This window comes from Tigriopus californicus, chromosome 6 (genome assembly GCF_007210705.1).
Source record: "Tigriopus californicus strain San Diego chromosome 6, Tcal_SD_v2.1, whole genome shotgun sequence".
NCBI classification, from domain to species: domain Eukaryota; kingdom Metazoa; phylum Arthropoda; class Copepoda; order Harpacticoida; family Harpacticidae; genus Tigriopus; species Tigriopus californicus.
Window position 1 is genome coordinate 12454217 of NC_081445.1, and position 15699 is coordinate 12469915.

The 15699-nt window shown below is 40.3% G+C and overlaps 2 protein-coding genes across 4 annotated transcripts in view; one reads left to right on the forward strand and one right to left on the reverse strand.

Annotated features, from left to right (window-relative positions):
* The window catches only part of LOC131882651 (band 4.1-like protein 5), a 24196-nt gene extending 14802 nt beyond the window's left edge, over positions 1–9394 (forward strand). For 2 of the 3 annotated variants that reach the window (XM_059229873.1, XM_059229871.1), the window contains exons 2-12: positions 3811–3958; positions 5261–5339; positions 5516–5613; positions 5683–5803; positions 6062–6238; positions 6312–6551; positions 6751–7043; positions 7108–7381; positions 7457–7556; positions 7805–8365; positions 8686–9394. In XM_059229873.1, the coding sequence (XP_059085856.1) occupies positions 3829–3958; positions 5261–5339; positions 5516–5613; positions 5683–5803; positions 6062–6238; positions 6312–6551; positions 6751–7043; positions 7108–7381; positions 7457–7556; positions 7805–8365; positions 8686–9051 (2439 nt within the window). In that variant the 5' untranslated portion in view covers positions 3811–3828 and the 3' untranslated portion in view covers positions 9052–9394. The remainder of the gene's footprint in view (positions 1–3810; positions 3959–5260; positions 5340–5515; positions 5614–5682; positions 5804–6061; positions 6239–6311; positions 6552–6750; positions 7044–7107; positions 7382–7456; positions 7557–7804; positions 8366–8685) is intronic. The other variant, XM_059229874.1, reaches the window with a different exon arrangement.
* Positions 9342–15641, reverse strand: LOC131882653 (uncharacterized). Its single transcript, XM_059229876.1, has 4 exons — positions 15239–15641; positions 13750–13981; positions 10878–11120; positions 9342–9730 (listed from the first exon to the last, which is right to left on the reverse strand). The coding sequence occupies exons 1-4, from the start codon at positions 15499–15501 to the stop codon at positions 9452–9454; spliced, it is 1017 nt and encodes a 338-aa protein (XP_059085859.1). The 5' UTR covers positions 15502–15641; the 3' UTR covers positions 9342–9451.
* Positions 15642–15699: the final 58 nt, after the last annotated feature.

Consider the following 15699-nt stretch of genomic DNA (forward strand, 5'->3'; position numbering starts at 1 on the left):
ATTTGAAGAAGCTGGCCAGGTTGGTCTTGAATCGTTGTTTTTTGTGCAACCAGATCACGATAATCCAGATCGTTCTTTTGATTTCAAAGCACAGGAAATGCTGTCTTAGAATGAGCACATTCAAGATTCATGGGAAATCATCGGCGGAAAAACACGACAACGAGGGATTTCCTTGGCTGATTTTGACCGGATTTCGTCGAATATTCATCCTCAATTTGCTAGAGGAATTGTAAATCGTGTACATAGGGAATGATTGCTCTTCTTTGAAAGCGAATGGAGATGAATATCAGGAGGAGAAATGTAAAAGGGATTTCTTGTGGTAATTGACTCGGAACGACTAGATGGTAAAACGTACTAGAAGCTGGCTGGCTGGCTAGCTAGTACATTTTGGGCGTACCAAATTGGTGTCTTATCATCATCTGGGTTGGCCCTGAATTTGCCCATTTAGATGAGGAGTGAAATGCGATTTCTCTTGCTCAAAGTGTCTCTTGGTGCGAGAAAGAACGACTGGTTGGAGATTTTATCCAGATATAATGGTAAATTCAGCGGTAAAATGCGTTAAAGATGCCGAACTTTTGGCTATGAAATGAAAGTTCCCACTCACTTTTTTTTCGCTCCAAGCTCACAATTTGGCCATGATATTGCAAACTTACTGTTTTTTGTAGCTTTTTGCAGTTGTCATATACCATCTTATGACAAGGTTTGCTCGGAAATGTGTCTGCTAACTCAGACTGCTTTTAGAATAGCCTCTGGTAGACTAATTCTGATGTCCTAGTGGTAAGATTTGACATTCTTTGATCGGTGCAAAATGACAGGAAATGATACAAATCCGCTACATGTAATCGCTTTGGCCTGCGAGGAAGATTGATCTATCATTAATCGACCACATAGACGACCAATTGTCCTTACATCCTCGACCAGAATAGTACAATGTGACGTTTATTTCTTAGCTTAATGGTTCACAAATAAGGTACAATACTGGACAGCATTCACGGATGCATTCTCCTCTGACACAGACGGTATTAAGAAGTATTTTCATTATAACTTAAGGAACATTGTTCGACGGTGAGGCATTCAATCTCCGAAACTCCTCCTTTCTGGGAATTAGATGATAAAAGCGATGCTTGAGAGTTTTTTCGTCGCTTTAATTTTGGAATGTTGAGAGGTTCCGTGAAGGATTTGCAGAATTTTTCGAAGCAATTGTCCGACTCACTCTTCTTTCTCCGACGTCTGAACCGAGGTTTAGGATTATTCTTGGATTGTTGAACTGCGTTGGTGATCCAGAAAAGAAGCATAATGTGGCAATTTCTTGAGGTTGAAAGCACGAACTGGTTTGAGGTCTCACTTTGCACTTGTATTCCGATTACTGCAACGTCCAATAAAGCCGATATCTTTGTAGAAGAAGAAGTGGATAAAATGTCTTGAAAAGCGAACTATGTATTTGGCTGAGAAAAGCATTCGTCATTTCTCACACTCATCGATTCAAAGGTTCACGACACACTAAACCGTATACTCAAGGCTTTCGGGTGTGTGCGTTTTTTACAAGAGAAAGCCCCAAACGGGCCGGCTCGATCCAGTTTCCCTTGAGACCCCCCCTAGAAATCCAGGTGGGTTTGTTTGAAGCCCGAAATCTCAAGAAATTGTACTTCTTCCCAGTCACGTCAAGGATGCCATTTGCTTGAAAATGTCAAGAGTTGGCCAAACTAGAGGGCTAGTCACACAAGCCCTCTAGGCCAAACGAGTTGGGCACTACATGCATTGGACATGCTTTCAATCCGTAATTTTGACCCCTTAACCCTGAAATCAAAGAACTAATCCAGATGTGCAGCCCAACCACAAACGTTGCCGGGACTCTCTGTGATACTGTATTGCCAAATTCTTGAAGACATCAATACGTTACATTCTGCGCAAAACCGTTAGGTAGATTAACGTTCCTTTATCCAGATCCAGATCCAGAGGCTATTTTTAGTGCTACGCATTACTCTCCAGGAAAACCTCACGAGATTGAGTGCAGATGTCCGAAAAACTCCACCCCTCGCACTAAAAATCCAGGTGGATCGACATTTAGAAAGCCACGACTTGGGTTCTCTCATTTCGTGACGAAGGTTTTTTCTCTAGACCCCATGCAGAGTGAATTCGACTTTTCCCAAATGCAAAAGGAGATTCATCCATTGAGAGAGAATTCAATTCATCGAAAAAGCAAATTTCTCATGTTAAGTATGCATGTTGGAGTCAAATGAATAGCACAATTGAACGACAAATGGCTTGACGGCGGTGCCTTTCTATGAAAACATTTTTCCAGAAGGTCGTACAAATCACAACAACATGCGTGGGAAAGGCCGAAATGAGTCAGTCATCACATCAAAAATTCTCGTGGTAACCCGTCCCAAAAGTCGTGTCGCACTTATTGGAATGATGGATTTTTGTGAGCAATATTTGGAAACTCAGTGATGCGGGAAGTCCAAGGTGAAATATGCCCAACGTTTGTACTTGAAAATGCTCCCTCAGAGAGCTAAAAAGAATACCCCCCTTGTTTTGAGACTTGTGGAGAGCCTTGGATTGATTTGTGGCTCACCTGTAATTGTGGCCTTCAGCATTATTTGAAAGAGACACTTCATGAGAATCATCTGGTGAGAAACTTTATGATGGGAGATGATTTGTTTTTGTTTCTAATTACTGGTGTATAATTAGTTGCTCAATGAAGCATGGCTGTCATGATGATCATTAATCCCAAAAATTGAGAAGAGAAAATCCATTACCTCCCAAAGCGTATTAAGTTTGTCATGAAAACATGCAATCAAAAGATTGTTCTCATGCCTCGAAAAGAAAAAAATCAATATCAGATGCTTGGGAGTTGTTAGTATTCAAAATATATTGACATACATCTTACGTTGATCATTTTCTTCTTGCCTTGTAAGGCTACTCATTTGGCAAGACCACAGACCACCCTGTTGACTTGGATAAGCATCTGTGACTCGTATGCCACATTCACCATTGATGTAGTCCTTGTTAAAATTCAGAGTCCGCCAAAAGATCCTGTCACAATTGCTCACCCTGATTTGACTTTGTGGAAAATTCATGAACTCAAATGTGCATGAGTTATTCCCATGAGTCAGTGTACAATACCTGAATTGGATATTGCTCTTGCACCAAACATCAAAATGGCCACCTTGCTTTGCTTGAATGCTTTTGGAGTAGGATTCAATCTTGAATTCAGGTTGTGCTTGTTCCACTGGAGATCCTTGATCACTCTGATAGTCGCTCCAGTCTTCTTCCTCTGTTAAAAATAAAGGCTGTGAGAGCACATCAACCTCAAATGTTTTGGCATTCCATCTTCCTAGGTCATAATAATAGTTCATGCGACACTCCCATAGCCCAGAATCCCCAGGTTGAGCACTGACAATCATTAATCCACATTTGTATCCATCATAGTCCTTTATAGGTCGAATCCTTAGGTTTTCAAAGCATTGATTAGTCTGTAGATATCCGTCAGCTTTATAATCAAAATCCAATGAGCAGACATGATTGCTATGATGAAACTCACAAGTTTGGAACCAATTTGATGCCTTACACCAAAGACTCATAGACTGACCCTGAACAACATTAATCTTGGAGGAAAAGGACTGAATTTGAAAGCCTTCACTCTTCAACAACAACACAAAAAATCCTAAGAATTGAAGGCACGCCATTCTCATCTGCGTCTTGACAAATACTAAGCCTGAGCATTTCCTGTTTCTAGGTTAATTTTTTAGTTTATCACATTTCTCATGAATTCCCTATACCTTGAATTTTATTTCATTTCATTTCCAGAAAAAAGCCACGGGTCAAATGCTTCAGGAGCAGGTTAACTATCACTTGGATCTGATTGAAAAGGATTACTTTGGCCTTCAATACACGGATCCCTACAATGTTCCACACTGGCTGGACCCCACCAAAGTTGTCAAGAAGCAAGTCAAAAGTAAGTAACCTCTGACTGGAAGATACGTTTTGGTTATTACGCAACCTCACTAGTATTCGATGAGCACACACTTCTGGGACCTGTTGTACAAACCTTAAATGAATGGAATGTGTCCATCATTCACTTTTGAGGATTGAAACCTCCATAATAAAGTACTACACACAATAGGAGCCCCAAAACTATTGAATATCAAATCAGAATGCTGTCTTTGCCCAAAATAGAGACGTGGATGATGATTTTAATCCCTTGATCGAACTTCCAGTTCAGCCACATGTCTTGAAATCTTCAATGAGGTCTCAGCAACAAGTGCTTCTGTCCTTGTGGGAGTTGATAAATGGTACCACGCAACAACACATATTCCACTTGATGATCTTCAACCCTGGATAGAGTCTAGAACTCAACAGCGGGGCAAATAAGACTTTGAATCTTTACGATTGGGTGGACTTTCATGTGCAATATAATCCCATCCTAGATCGTTGCATGGTTGTCTGTTCAGGAGCTGGCGAGTCGTCGTAAATTCGCCAAATTCTGGTGCAAGTCCACAACATGCATTTAATACAAACACAGTTCTTAAAAAAAGATCGAAATTGATTTTAAAGCTATAACTCTAGAAGAAATGCAGTAACTCCAATTAAACCAAGTCACTGATAAAAGAGATCGAGTCCTTAATTCTGTGATTTGAGATGTTCGTGCCCGTTGCGAACTACCTCTCCCTCCTCCATCCCCGCCCACTGATTTTGTCCAAATACAGATATCACATCCAAACTTTGAAGCATCGCACATGGACGGTTGGTCGATGGATATAAAGTGGCTATTAACTCCTGCTTAATAGATGACGGGATCTTGAAGCTAATGACAATGATTTACAGCCCTGTAGTTCGTAACTCACAAGTTACTACCATATTAATGTCAATTCTGCTAACGAGTTGATACATTTCAAGATTCGTTGAACCTCGTGATAATTCTGCAAATCATAGAGCTACAAGGCACTCCATTGTGACCAAGCATTCTAGAGAAATATGGATTTGGCGGCCTCTGCGTTTTAATTGAAATTCAAAGTCATGAAAAACCTTTTGTTTCCTTGTGGTTGTGTTAAAAGTTAGCAGAAAAAGTTGTGGCGATTTGAGAATTCCACCATTGACCATATATTTTTCCCGTCTACAATAGAATGTTTTTAATGCGACACAAGAGATGAAGAAGAATGAACATTTTTAAAGTCACAGAAAAAGAGATTGCGCCGACTTCCTCAAAAAATTCTGTTGAACAATTCTGTGACCTTCATTCACTCTTGTTCTGTTTCAGTTGGGCCTGCTTATACATTCAGAATGCGAATCAAGTTTTATTCGTCGGAACCAAACAATTTGAGAGAGGAAATCACCAGGTGAGAAAAAAGAGAACGCCTCTCAAGAATCTTTTGAATAATCCTCCTCCGTGTTTTTGCTGGTATTGATGATACCATGAATAACTTGACCACTGCTTCAACATTCTCGATTTGCATATGGAAATATGTGCTCAACACCTCTTGATTGGTAAAAAATCTCTTCATCTTTGTTCTAGGTATCAATTCTTCCTCCAACTCAAGCAAGACATACTCGCAGCTCGCTTGGAATGTTCTTACGAGACCTCGGTGACCCTGGCATCTCTAGCCCTCCAATGTGAGTTATGGTATGAGTCTGCTACAAAAGACTGGTCCGTAATCAAAATGTCTGCTCTCATTCTTACAGCCGAATTGGGTGATTACGATGCCGAGGTACACACCCCGGCCTTTGTGTCAGAATTCCGCTTTGTTCCCCATCAGAACGAAGAGTTTGAAATCGACGTCCTTGAAGCCTTTAAGAAGTGCAAGTAAGTTGAAAACAGTTTTAACCGTGTCTGGACAATCCACTGATGCTGAGGGTCATTTAAACACGAAAATTGCCGGCAATGGACGGAATTGAGACTGAAAACAAGTCATTAACGCCTTTTTTGAGCGTCTGCAGGGTCTGCGCATTGTACTAAAGATACATCCATTTGTCTGGTCAAGTGTGACTTATCAAAGAACTTTGTTAAAAAGATGACGAAAGCGTGACATAAATGGCTTTCAAATTTTACTTTACCTTTCAGAAACATGAACCCAGCTCAGGCTGAGCTGAATTTCTTGAATAAAGCCAAGAATTTGGAGATGTATGGAGTGGATATGCACACGGTTCTGGGAAAAGATGGCTCGGAATATTCCTTGGGACTCACACCAACTGGAATCCTTGTTTTTGAGGGCGAAACAAAGATTGGCCTCTTCTTCTGGTAAGGAATACATCAAACATGGACGGCAATAAATAGTATAGATTAGACAATTTATTTTGCCATATCTTCACAGGCCAAAGATAACCAAACTGGATTTCAAGAAGAAGAAACTCACATTGATAGTGGTTGAGGATAATGACGAGGGTTTCGAACAAGAGCACACATTTGTATTCCGGCTAAGGAACGAAAAAGCCTGCAAACACTTGTGGAAATGTGCCGTGGAACATCACGCCTTTTTCCGGCTCCGTGCACCTGTAAAAGGTCCCAACGCAAGACAGAACTTCTTCCGCATGGGCTCGAGATTCCGATATAGGTACGTCTCTCGACTATACAAAATGACGAAATTGATTAGCATGCAGCAAGAGCTGCACGCTCATGTTTCCGCTTTATAGGAGGTTTGGTGGCTCATATCACTTAATTGAATTCGCTTTTTTAAGGATAAAGACACGTCCACTTTCAATGTGCTATCTTAGACTGCAATGTAAAAATGGTTTTTGCTATCATCTTTTCAGTGGAAGGACCGAGTTCCAGAATACGGTTGCCTCAAGGGCACGCCGCACGGTACAGTTTGAGCGTCGCCCTAGTCAACGCTATGCTCGAAGGCAATCCCATGTGATGAGGGAACGAGAGAAGGATCGCCGTTCCAAGAGGGTCAAGGATGGAGCTGGAACTACCGAAGGAAAAACCGAGAGTCCTCTCCCCGTTACATCACTTCTGGACGTAGATGATCACATTGATCAGACCCCAGCATCTTCCCTTCCCTTGGTTTCACCTTCCGGGAGTAGCGTCTCAGCCAAAACCACAGGTAAGGAAAGGTTATTTTTTCCCAGGCATCCTGACCCATCACCTCATGATTATTTGCTTTACAGGCGAGGCGGAGAACCGGTTAGATACCTTGATCAAATCCCTTCAAAAAGGGGAGACGGATTCGGGATCCGGATCAGTTTCGTCCTTCCGGGCCAAATCTACCGGCGGGTCTTCCATCGATGGGATTGGTATGGCAAGAGGTGCTTCTCCCACAATGAACAATGCAATGAACAATTCCAAGTACAGCGGAGCACAGAAGCCCATTCCCAAGGAGCATTACAAGAACAACATAATCAAGGCCAAGAACGTCGAATTGGACTCATATCTGAAACAGGGGTGAGAATAGACAGTCCTTTATAAATTGGATTGGCATAATAGACGACTTTCTTGTTCTTTCAAAACATCTTATAGCGAGGAGCGAACGGTTAGTCCAAATCCGAATCTCACCAACGGCGAATCCCCGCCCCCGAAAGAGATCCCGGACATGTCCAGTGCTACTTTTGTCTCCGTGGTGGGTCTTTAGTCCATTGTTTTCCACATTTCAAATACTGCTTCTCTGAGCTTGGGCAATGACTTTCATCAAGCGTTTATGGCAACTTAATTGCCCAAGCTCGGTGTTTTTGCCTTTTTTGATGGGCGTCTAAATTCTGGTGATAGGCCGTTTTGTAAATTTCGACTTTTTTTTTGTCGGGTCGTTTGTGTGTGCAGAATGTACATTTTCTTTTGTTCTTGTTCTCTCCCCTCTCGTTTGGAATCTAGGGAGGCGACAAGCTCACTTTGGCCCTCGGGTCTTCTTCACCCACCAAGGCCAACAACACGTTGCTCAACGGACAGATTTCTCCCAAATCCGCCGAAGCTGCCGCCTCTTCGGGCTCAGCCGAGTCCTTTGTGGACAGCAAACTCATCAATTTGGACTCACCCGTGTCCAAGACTAGTGAAAACGGCTTGGACGACCTCCTCGAGATGGAGAAGAACCTCAAGAACCAGCCGCACGGATCCATATCCGTCACCCATTTCTCCACCATGCTCAACGGCCACGGGGTAGAAAAGGAGACGATTTTCACGGATACCCGCACGCCTGCTAACCCCTTTACTAATCCTTTCCTCAATGACGACCACGAGACCACGACAGCTAACAAAGGCGACTCTCCTAACCCGTTTAAATATAACACAATAGGGCGATCCAATCCGTTCTCGAAGAACCCCTTCCTCGACTCTGACAAATCCAAAAAGGAGACTCACACCAATGGGAAAACATCGGATACCCAGGGTGACGACAACGAAGAGAACCAGTCGCAGCATTCGCCATTAAACAAGATTGTAAGTGTGATCAAGCTCAGGGCTGTGAGCTATTTCCTCTTGACCAAACTCTATGACCATAACTTGATCTTTGTCAATCGTGAGCGCGCTCTCCTCCGACAAACCATTCTGACACACTTTCTTTGTCATTTCTCGCTTCAACCGGAGCCAAGTAAGCTAACTTACCTAGTCCACACGCAACCCGTCTTGTCACTTATTACCTCTCCAACCTCGTTGCATTGTTACTTTTAGCTTGTTTTAGTGTGCTTGTGAGTTCTTCTCGGCTACCCTAGCGTTTAATTAAAGCAATGCATTTTAATCCATGCACTTCTGTCTTTCAGGAGACCTCTTTCGCCTCAAACCAACCGGTTACTCGGTCCCTGTCATCCGTTAGTAAGAAGGGTTACTCCTCTTCGCCCTCCCGAATTCCGTTACCATCCGGAAAGAGCTCGGAAAACAACAAGGCCTTCTCATCTCGTAGCACTTACCAGAGGAACTCCATCAACAACCAGATTAACAATGGAAGCAACCACACCACTAACGGCATGAATAGGAACAAGAGTAATGTGGTGAATGGCTTCACCACCAGCACCACTAGCTTGGAACAGATCTCCCCTTGGCTTGTCAACGATGCCATCACAAGCAAGAAGGAGAAAGAAAAGTCCAAGATCCCGCAACTCCGGACCGTGATCACCACGGAATTGTAGACAAGACTTGTACAGTTGACCATTTCTACCACTTCCACACTCTCTGACTTATTAAGTCCTTACCCGTCCTATTTGTTGGCAGCTACATTGTCATTGTGCCATATCCATTCCTGATCTTGTACTTCTTCCTTGGTCTTTTTCATTCCTGGCCCAAATTGGAGTCTGGGAACGTTTTAATTTGTCTCTCTCTCGTCCGCATTTATCTGACCGTACAACGAATGACCTTCAAACCATTGCTCCAGCCGTCCAAACTGAGGCGCTCCCTTGAATTTGTATATTTTCCTACATCATTCCTGATCCCTGATATTTTTTGCTAGATACAATAAATTCGTTTTTGTTGAGACATTGTGTATTTTGGCGCTAAAATTTAGAGGGTTTGACAAACTTTTGGATGAATACTTTAGAAGCTCACGTTGTCGCCAAATTCGAAGCTCGTTATCTTATAATCACTTGGATCTCCCTCTTCTTGGGCGTCCCAACCGAATTTTCGAAGGTCGTCTGGAAACTCTTGGAGTTGGATGGCACAATAATCCAGGGTAGGGAAATCTTTTTCGTTAAAACTCCTGCGATTATGAACGCCCGCCTCTCTCCAGTTGCTGCACAACGCCATCTTTTTCGGGAAGTTAATGTACATGGTGTAAAGGCCGTGCTTTTCCGAGTAGTAAATGTGCCATTGTTCCTACAAAGAGTCGATTGCATTATGTATCCCAATCATGGAGGGATTTATGAGCTGATAGTATCTTCATGGATTTGAAAAATTAACACACAAAATTACTTATTTTGAGGAAGCACATGTTAAGGCTTGCTCATTTTAACCTAGTCTTTAATTAAAATGGAGGAATAATTAAGCATCACTTGTTGTTTGAACAGAGTTGCAAGATCATCGATTGTAGCCACGTGAATATTTCGACATATGAAGAATGACCGATGATCAAATTCAACTTGACCCGAAAATGTGGGTACTCTGACGAAAAGTGACGTGAATGCATTTCATTTTCAAAGGGAAGAAGGAAAAAATTATTTGCTCGCATGCCTGAAAATTCAAATGTTTCGGAGTAACTAAGAAAGTAATTGGAGCGATTTGTGATGAATGGCATTATTAGGCACTTATATTGAATTACAGGTGCCTTTTACATGCAGCTGGAAAAGCAATTCCTCACTACTATATTAAAAAGGTCTTCATCTAGCTTTATTGGAATATACGGTACCATACATAATTCAAAGTGAATTTAGCATCCGACTCCGTAATAGATACGAAATAATAGATAGATGAGCAGAAACATTCAATTGCAACTGAGATACGTACTGGAGAAGAAGCTAACGAAAATTGAGGTTGGATTTGCCCATGTTTTGCCCCCAATTATTCACGAACTTCTAGAAATATGGACTGGGAAAGAGCTTCTCGCCAAATCTGCCTGCTCTTGGGCATAGCCACTCTGAGCCACTTTTCGAATTAAAATGACAAAATAAGAAACTTAGATCTCTTCAATTAAAGGTAGGTTATTTTCATATCAATTACTTGTATAGTGGTCCATTTCAAAGTTTTGTTGTCAAAGGCTTCTGTATCTGACCAAGAGCACGTCGAAAATTCGAATTTCATGTAGTGTTTCATGAATAACTTTGGACATATCTCCTCAGTTCCCTAAGCATAGTTTTGAGCTCAAATCTGGCCAAGTGGATCTATTCAGCAAGATCTTGCGGTCGTATCAGGTGCCTTTTTGAAATAAAGTCAACGGGTTAGGAGATCAGAAATTTTTGCTTCCGTTCACCGTCCACATCTCTAGAAGTCCGTGATTGATTCCATCATCCTGATGTTGGTTTCTTACCCAGGTCATGTGTCTCTTTCCCATGCTCGTGTGCATGTGCAACCAATCTGAGGTGAGCAATCCCGGCACATAGGGATCAAATTTCTCATTATCCACCGAGTTGAACCAATCCAAGAACTCTCTCCATCGTTTGGGATGAGGGGCAAATGCCCAAGTGCCCACCAATTTGTACAGAAACGGCTCATAATTGTTGATGATCTCGCGGTTCACTTGCTCCGGTTTTTGGAAGACCATATATTGACGCTGCAAAAGAGAGATGTCATCAAGCTTCATTCACAAAGCCAATCATCCAAAGCCAATGCCTTGCCACGGTGATTATAAAGTTTGCTGAAGTTTTTGATCAAACGCCCAGGCTTCTAGCTGCGTTTTTCTTTGTAACAAAAACAGACGGAACAACTTTTGGAATACACCCATTACAGTATTTGTATGTTATAGTGCATCAAAGAAGAAGTATTGTATATTAAAAAGTAATGCCATCCAAAACGTTTTTGCTCAAATGCCAAGACATCAAGATGGGTTTTTCTTTGTCAAAGAAGCAAAAGGAACAACTTTTGTGAATTACACATGTTTAAAAGTAGCTCGATAAGTGTGTTAAATCACTTAAGGCCCACTAAAATGAATCATTGTCACAAACGTAGTCAATCAGTATTAAACATACTCTTAGTTATGTACGTATTGGCCTAAAATTTCAAAATTTCATAAACTTCTATTCAGCACATGTTTAGTTCTTACATCTTAAAGGGTGCGTGCTACATCTTAAAAGATCGAAAAATGGCCTAATTGTATTTCCAGTTATTCTTAAGGAATATTATTGTTTTTTTTCAATGACATGACAAGAAATAATATTTCTCCATTTACTTCAGCCTTTCTTTAAAAGCTAAAAGTAGCCAAAAAAATCACTACTTACAAAAGATGCAAAATTGCCTCTCACTTTACTTAAATGCCAGAGGCTACGCTGTCCTATCATGTTCCTAAAATCTTTGAACAAAACATGTGACACTTTAATTTTTAAATTTGTCACTTTCTGCAATAATTAATTTCTACGCTCTAGGGATGTTTTTATTCAACATTAATATAATTCTGTCAAAATTCAAGATAAAGCTTGATTAAAGTTGCGATTGAAAAGTTTACTCCCATAATCTATTGATTACGTTTTTAAAAATGTTATCTCCTTGTAGGTATTAAGTGGATTAATATTCTAATCTAAGCTAGAATTTTACCATTAAAAGTGTACTAACACTTTAGAAATATACATACAAACATACATCCAAGATGATTTTTTACAAAAGTTGTTCCTTTTGTTTCAATAACAAAGAAAATTGTTATTAGAGGTCTTGGCATTTGCAAAAAAAACTTTATCAATATTGTGGGTACCACTGTGTCTAGATACTGTATTTGGTAAAAACTTCTGGTTATGGGTGGATATGAATCATTATAAGCATCTTTTAAACAAATGTCTAGTTATAACGACTTAAAAGTTACAAGCTACAATAAATTTGGTCAAAAGTGAAACTGGCTATGCTTCAAGTTTTTGCCAAGGAATGCAAGTTACATTTTTGATTACATACAGTATTTTTGATTACATACAGTTTTTGATTTCTTTAAGATTCAAGACTTGCATTGAAAATGGGTGATGATGGAACTTCAAAGATTATTCCAGATGCAAAATTGACAGTTTGTTTTCCCAAAACTCAGACATGGATGATCCTTCAGCTCTAGCATCCAAATAAAAAATAAAGCTTTAAAATTTGACCAGACCATCTTAATGCCAAAAATGATACATTGCTTTTGAAGTGAAATATGAAAGCATTTACTTTCTGTGCTTGTGAAATGAAGGAAAAGGATTGATAACTATGTTTGGCAATGATAAAAATATTCAATTCATAAATTTCGAATAAATACCATTTTTGGTATTATTTTGGCACCGCCTTACTATCCACGGCTCAAGGCTAGTTGCGGCACCATACTTTTTTGATCAGTTGCTTTCCATTTTGCGAATCCTGTTTTGATCACAGGATAACCAAATCCACATTTATTTGATTGCAACATGAGTTGCTGCTTTAACACCTTAGATAGGCAAGCTGTGGTCATACCCAAGGGTGAGGTGACAATCAATCAATATTGATTGTTATGACGGAGCAGAAATATTTCTCAATCAAGACTCCCATCATCAGATGATAGGCCAAGCAAGGAGTTGTCATCTGACTCCAAAACATTCAAAACAATACAGCTTTCTACGGCTTGAGATCTTAATATAGTTTCCTGTGAAAAACTCGTCATTTGAAATAATTGAACAATTTATTAAAGCATGGGGCAGGTTTTCAGGTCTTCATAGTGGCCCTTATTTCCACCGTCAGACAGCCCATATGAAATGGGGAAGAGGCACAGTAGATTGCTAAATAAAATATTTGTGGCATGCTATGAATTAGATTTTTCCCTAGTCATTGTGTGACCTGAGTCAATAATTATACATATGATTTTAACAAGATTAGCCAAAAACAACTTAAACGCACTATAATTGAATAAAGATAAATCGGCCTAATTAGCCCTTTGTTTAGTAGAGGCAGATTCACAAAGCACCCTCTGAAGCGCTGAACATCAATCATATTTTGCGTAGCATTTTTGCGGTTGCTGAGTCATTTCAAATCACCTGTAATCAATTATATCATGTAACTAAGGATACTTGACTTGTATCATCATTTGATAAAAACAAGATATTTTTTTCCAAGTGGATTAACATACTGTAATGAGCCACCATCAAAAGTTTTTTTTTAAATCTAGTCCCTCTGTATTTGTGGCGATGAAATACATCTCTAGGTGTTTTGGCATTTGAGCAAACTTTCAATTAATGTTGCGTGTACCACCGTGTTACCTGAAGCGCAATTCCAGCGATATCATCGCGGTCTTGATACTTAGCCCACGCTTTCTTGAGCCACATGAACCAATAAGGAGACATTTCCAGGTCGTCCTCGACTATAATACAGAACTCGTCATCGGGTTTCGGATACCAAGCATCAAACCAGGCAGTTCTGAGACCGTGGTTGTCTTTAAATACTCGGGGAGTCACTTTGCCACCACGTGGAACGGTGTGATTATGGGCTATTCTGAAAGGGTTCATTTTTCATGAGTCGGACATTGGCCCCTAAACAAAAACAAAGATTACAACTAAAGAAAGGTTTGATCAATATAAAAAGCGCTATAAGTAGGATTGACCAAAATTTGCATATAAATATGGTCTTTGTTGACAACAAATTTGCTTAAAAAATAATCGAATTTGCACGAAAACTTGCAAATAAACTTTCCAAAGCATAGGCACCGACACGTTCTGGGGGTAGTAAGGGCTGTTTTGGTCTTCCCTATCGAGCAATACGTAGATGAAAATGAAAATTATACCATAGCATCTTCCACCAACCTTCTATCCCTAGGGAGCTTTGAAGGAAAAAAAATCAGGGAGCAAAGTTTCACCTTTTTTCTTAAAATTGACCAAAATTCTTGAAAATTATCATGAATTTTCGGAAATGTTGATATTTTTTGAGCTGAAATGGCTGAAATTGCATCATGAACTGAGGAAAAATGTCAAATCTTGCTATTAAAATTGCAAAATTTGCAGTTTCAATTAATTCAAAGAAAAATCTCGTGTGCGCAGGTATTTTGCAAAATTTTCAGGACGCAAGTTTTGGCCAGCCCTAGTTATAAGTATGCCAGATATTCTTAATGATTTTTGTTATTTGGGAACAGGCAACAAGAATAAGGTAATCTGGTCAGGATGATATGGAGGATGGCACAGTGGTATCAAATCGTTTGTTTTGAAACTACTGATTTTTTTGAACCAGCTATTTTAAGAGATCAATGGTTAAAAAACGAGTTAATCTGCCTGGAGAACCATGTAAACAAGTTCAGACAAGTGAATGGCATTTCTGCCTTGCCTGAATTCATGCATGCTCTGCACAAATTTCAAATCTCTTAAAAAAACAACTTGAAATATGTGTTTTTGTTTTCTAAATCCTAATGAGTTCCATGCCCTAAAAGATTAAAAAATGATCTGGACTGATTTGCAAGTGGATTAACGTGTTGCGTTTGTAATGCAGATGGCAAATTCAAATTGTCTTCATGAATTTGGAGTGAGCCAAACCTTTTGATGGACCCCATAGTGCCCCATGTTGAGCAAAACATTTATCTGAATTCAAATCAGCAAACTTTTTTTTTGTTCATATTACCTCAAGACCACATTTAGTGTCTCAAAATAGCCATACCTTCCTTTTTCTGTGAGCCCATTTGAAGGCCTTATATTGATGGAATGTAATTTAGTATAGGTAAAACCTATACAGAACAGCAAACCCTTGCTGCCAACCAATACCTACTTGACACAATCTTCATAATGCTCGCCAATGGACTTGTCCACATGGATCTCCATGTCAAAGAAGTCATTGTCATCGTCAAATTCGGTTTTTTCCAACGATTTCAGGAGTCTGGCCAAAGAGTGGTGTCGGTTCATTGTCAGAACAATCACGGTCAACTTGAAATCCCGCTTATCCGGCACTTCCACAATCTCACCCATAACCACTAGGGGCAAAACCACCACTAGCACACCCATTATCATTTTGAATCGACTAGTATCTGCCATTGTTCATGTATGAGCTTTGGCAAAGAGTTTTCTATCGCCAAACTATCTATGGTCTTGGACCAATGAGAATGCAGAGCGCCAACCAACCAGATCTCAACCAATCAGGACGGCCCACCAACCACAACCATCAAAACAAGGAGAAGAACCAACCGTGCAAACCAGCGGTCTGGAAGATCCCAGGTCTTTCCAGTTACGAAG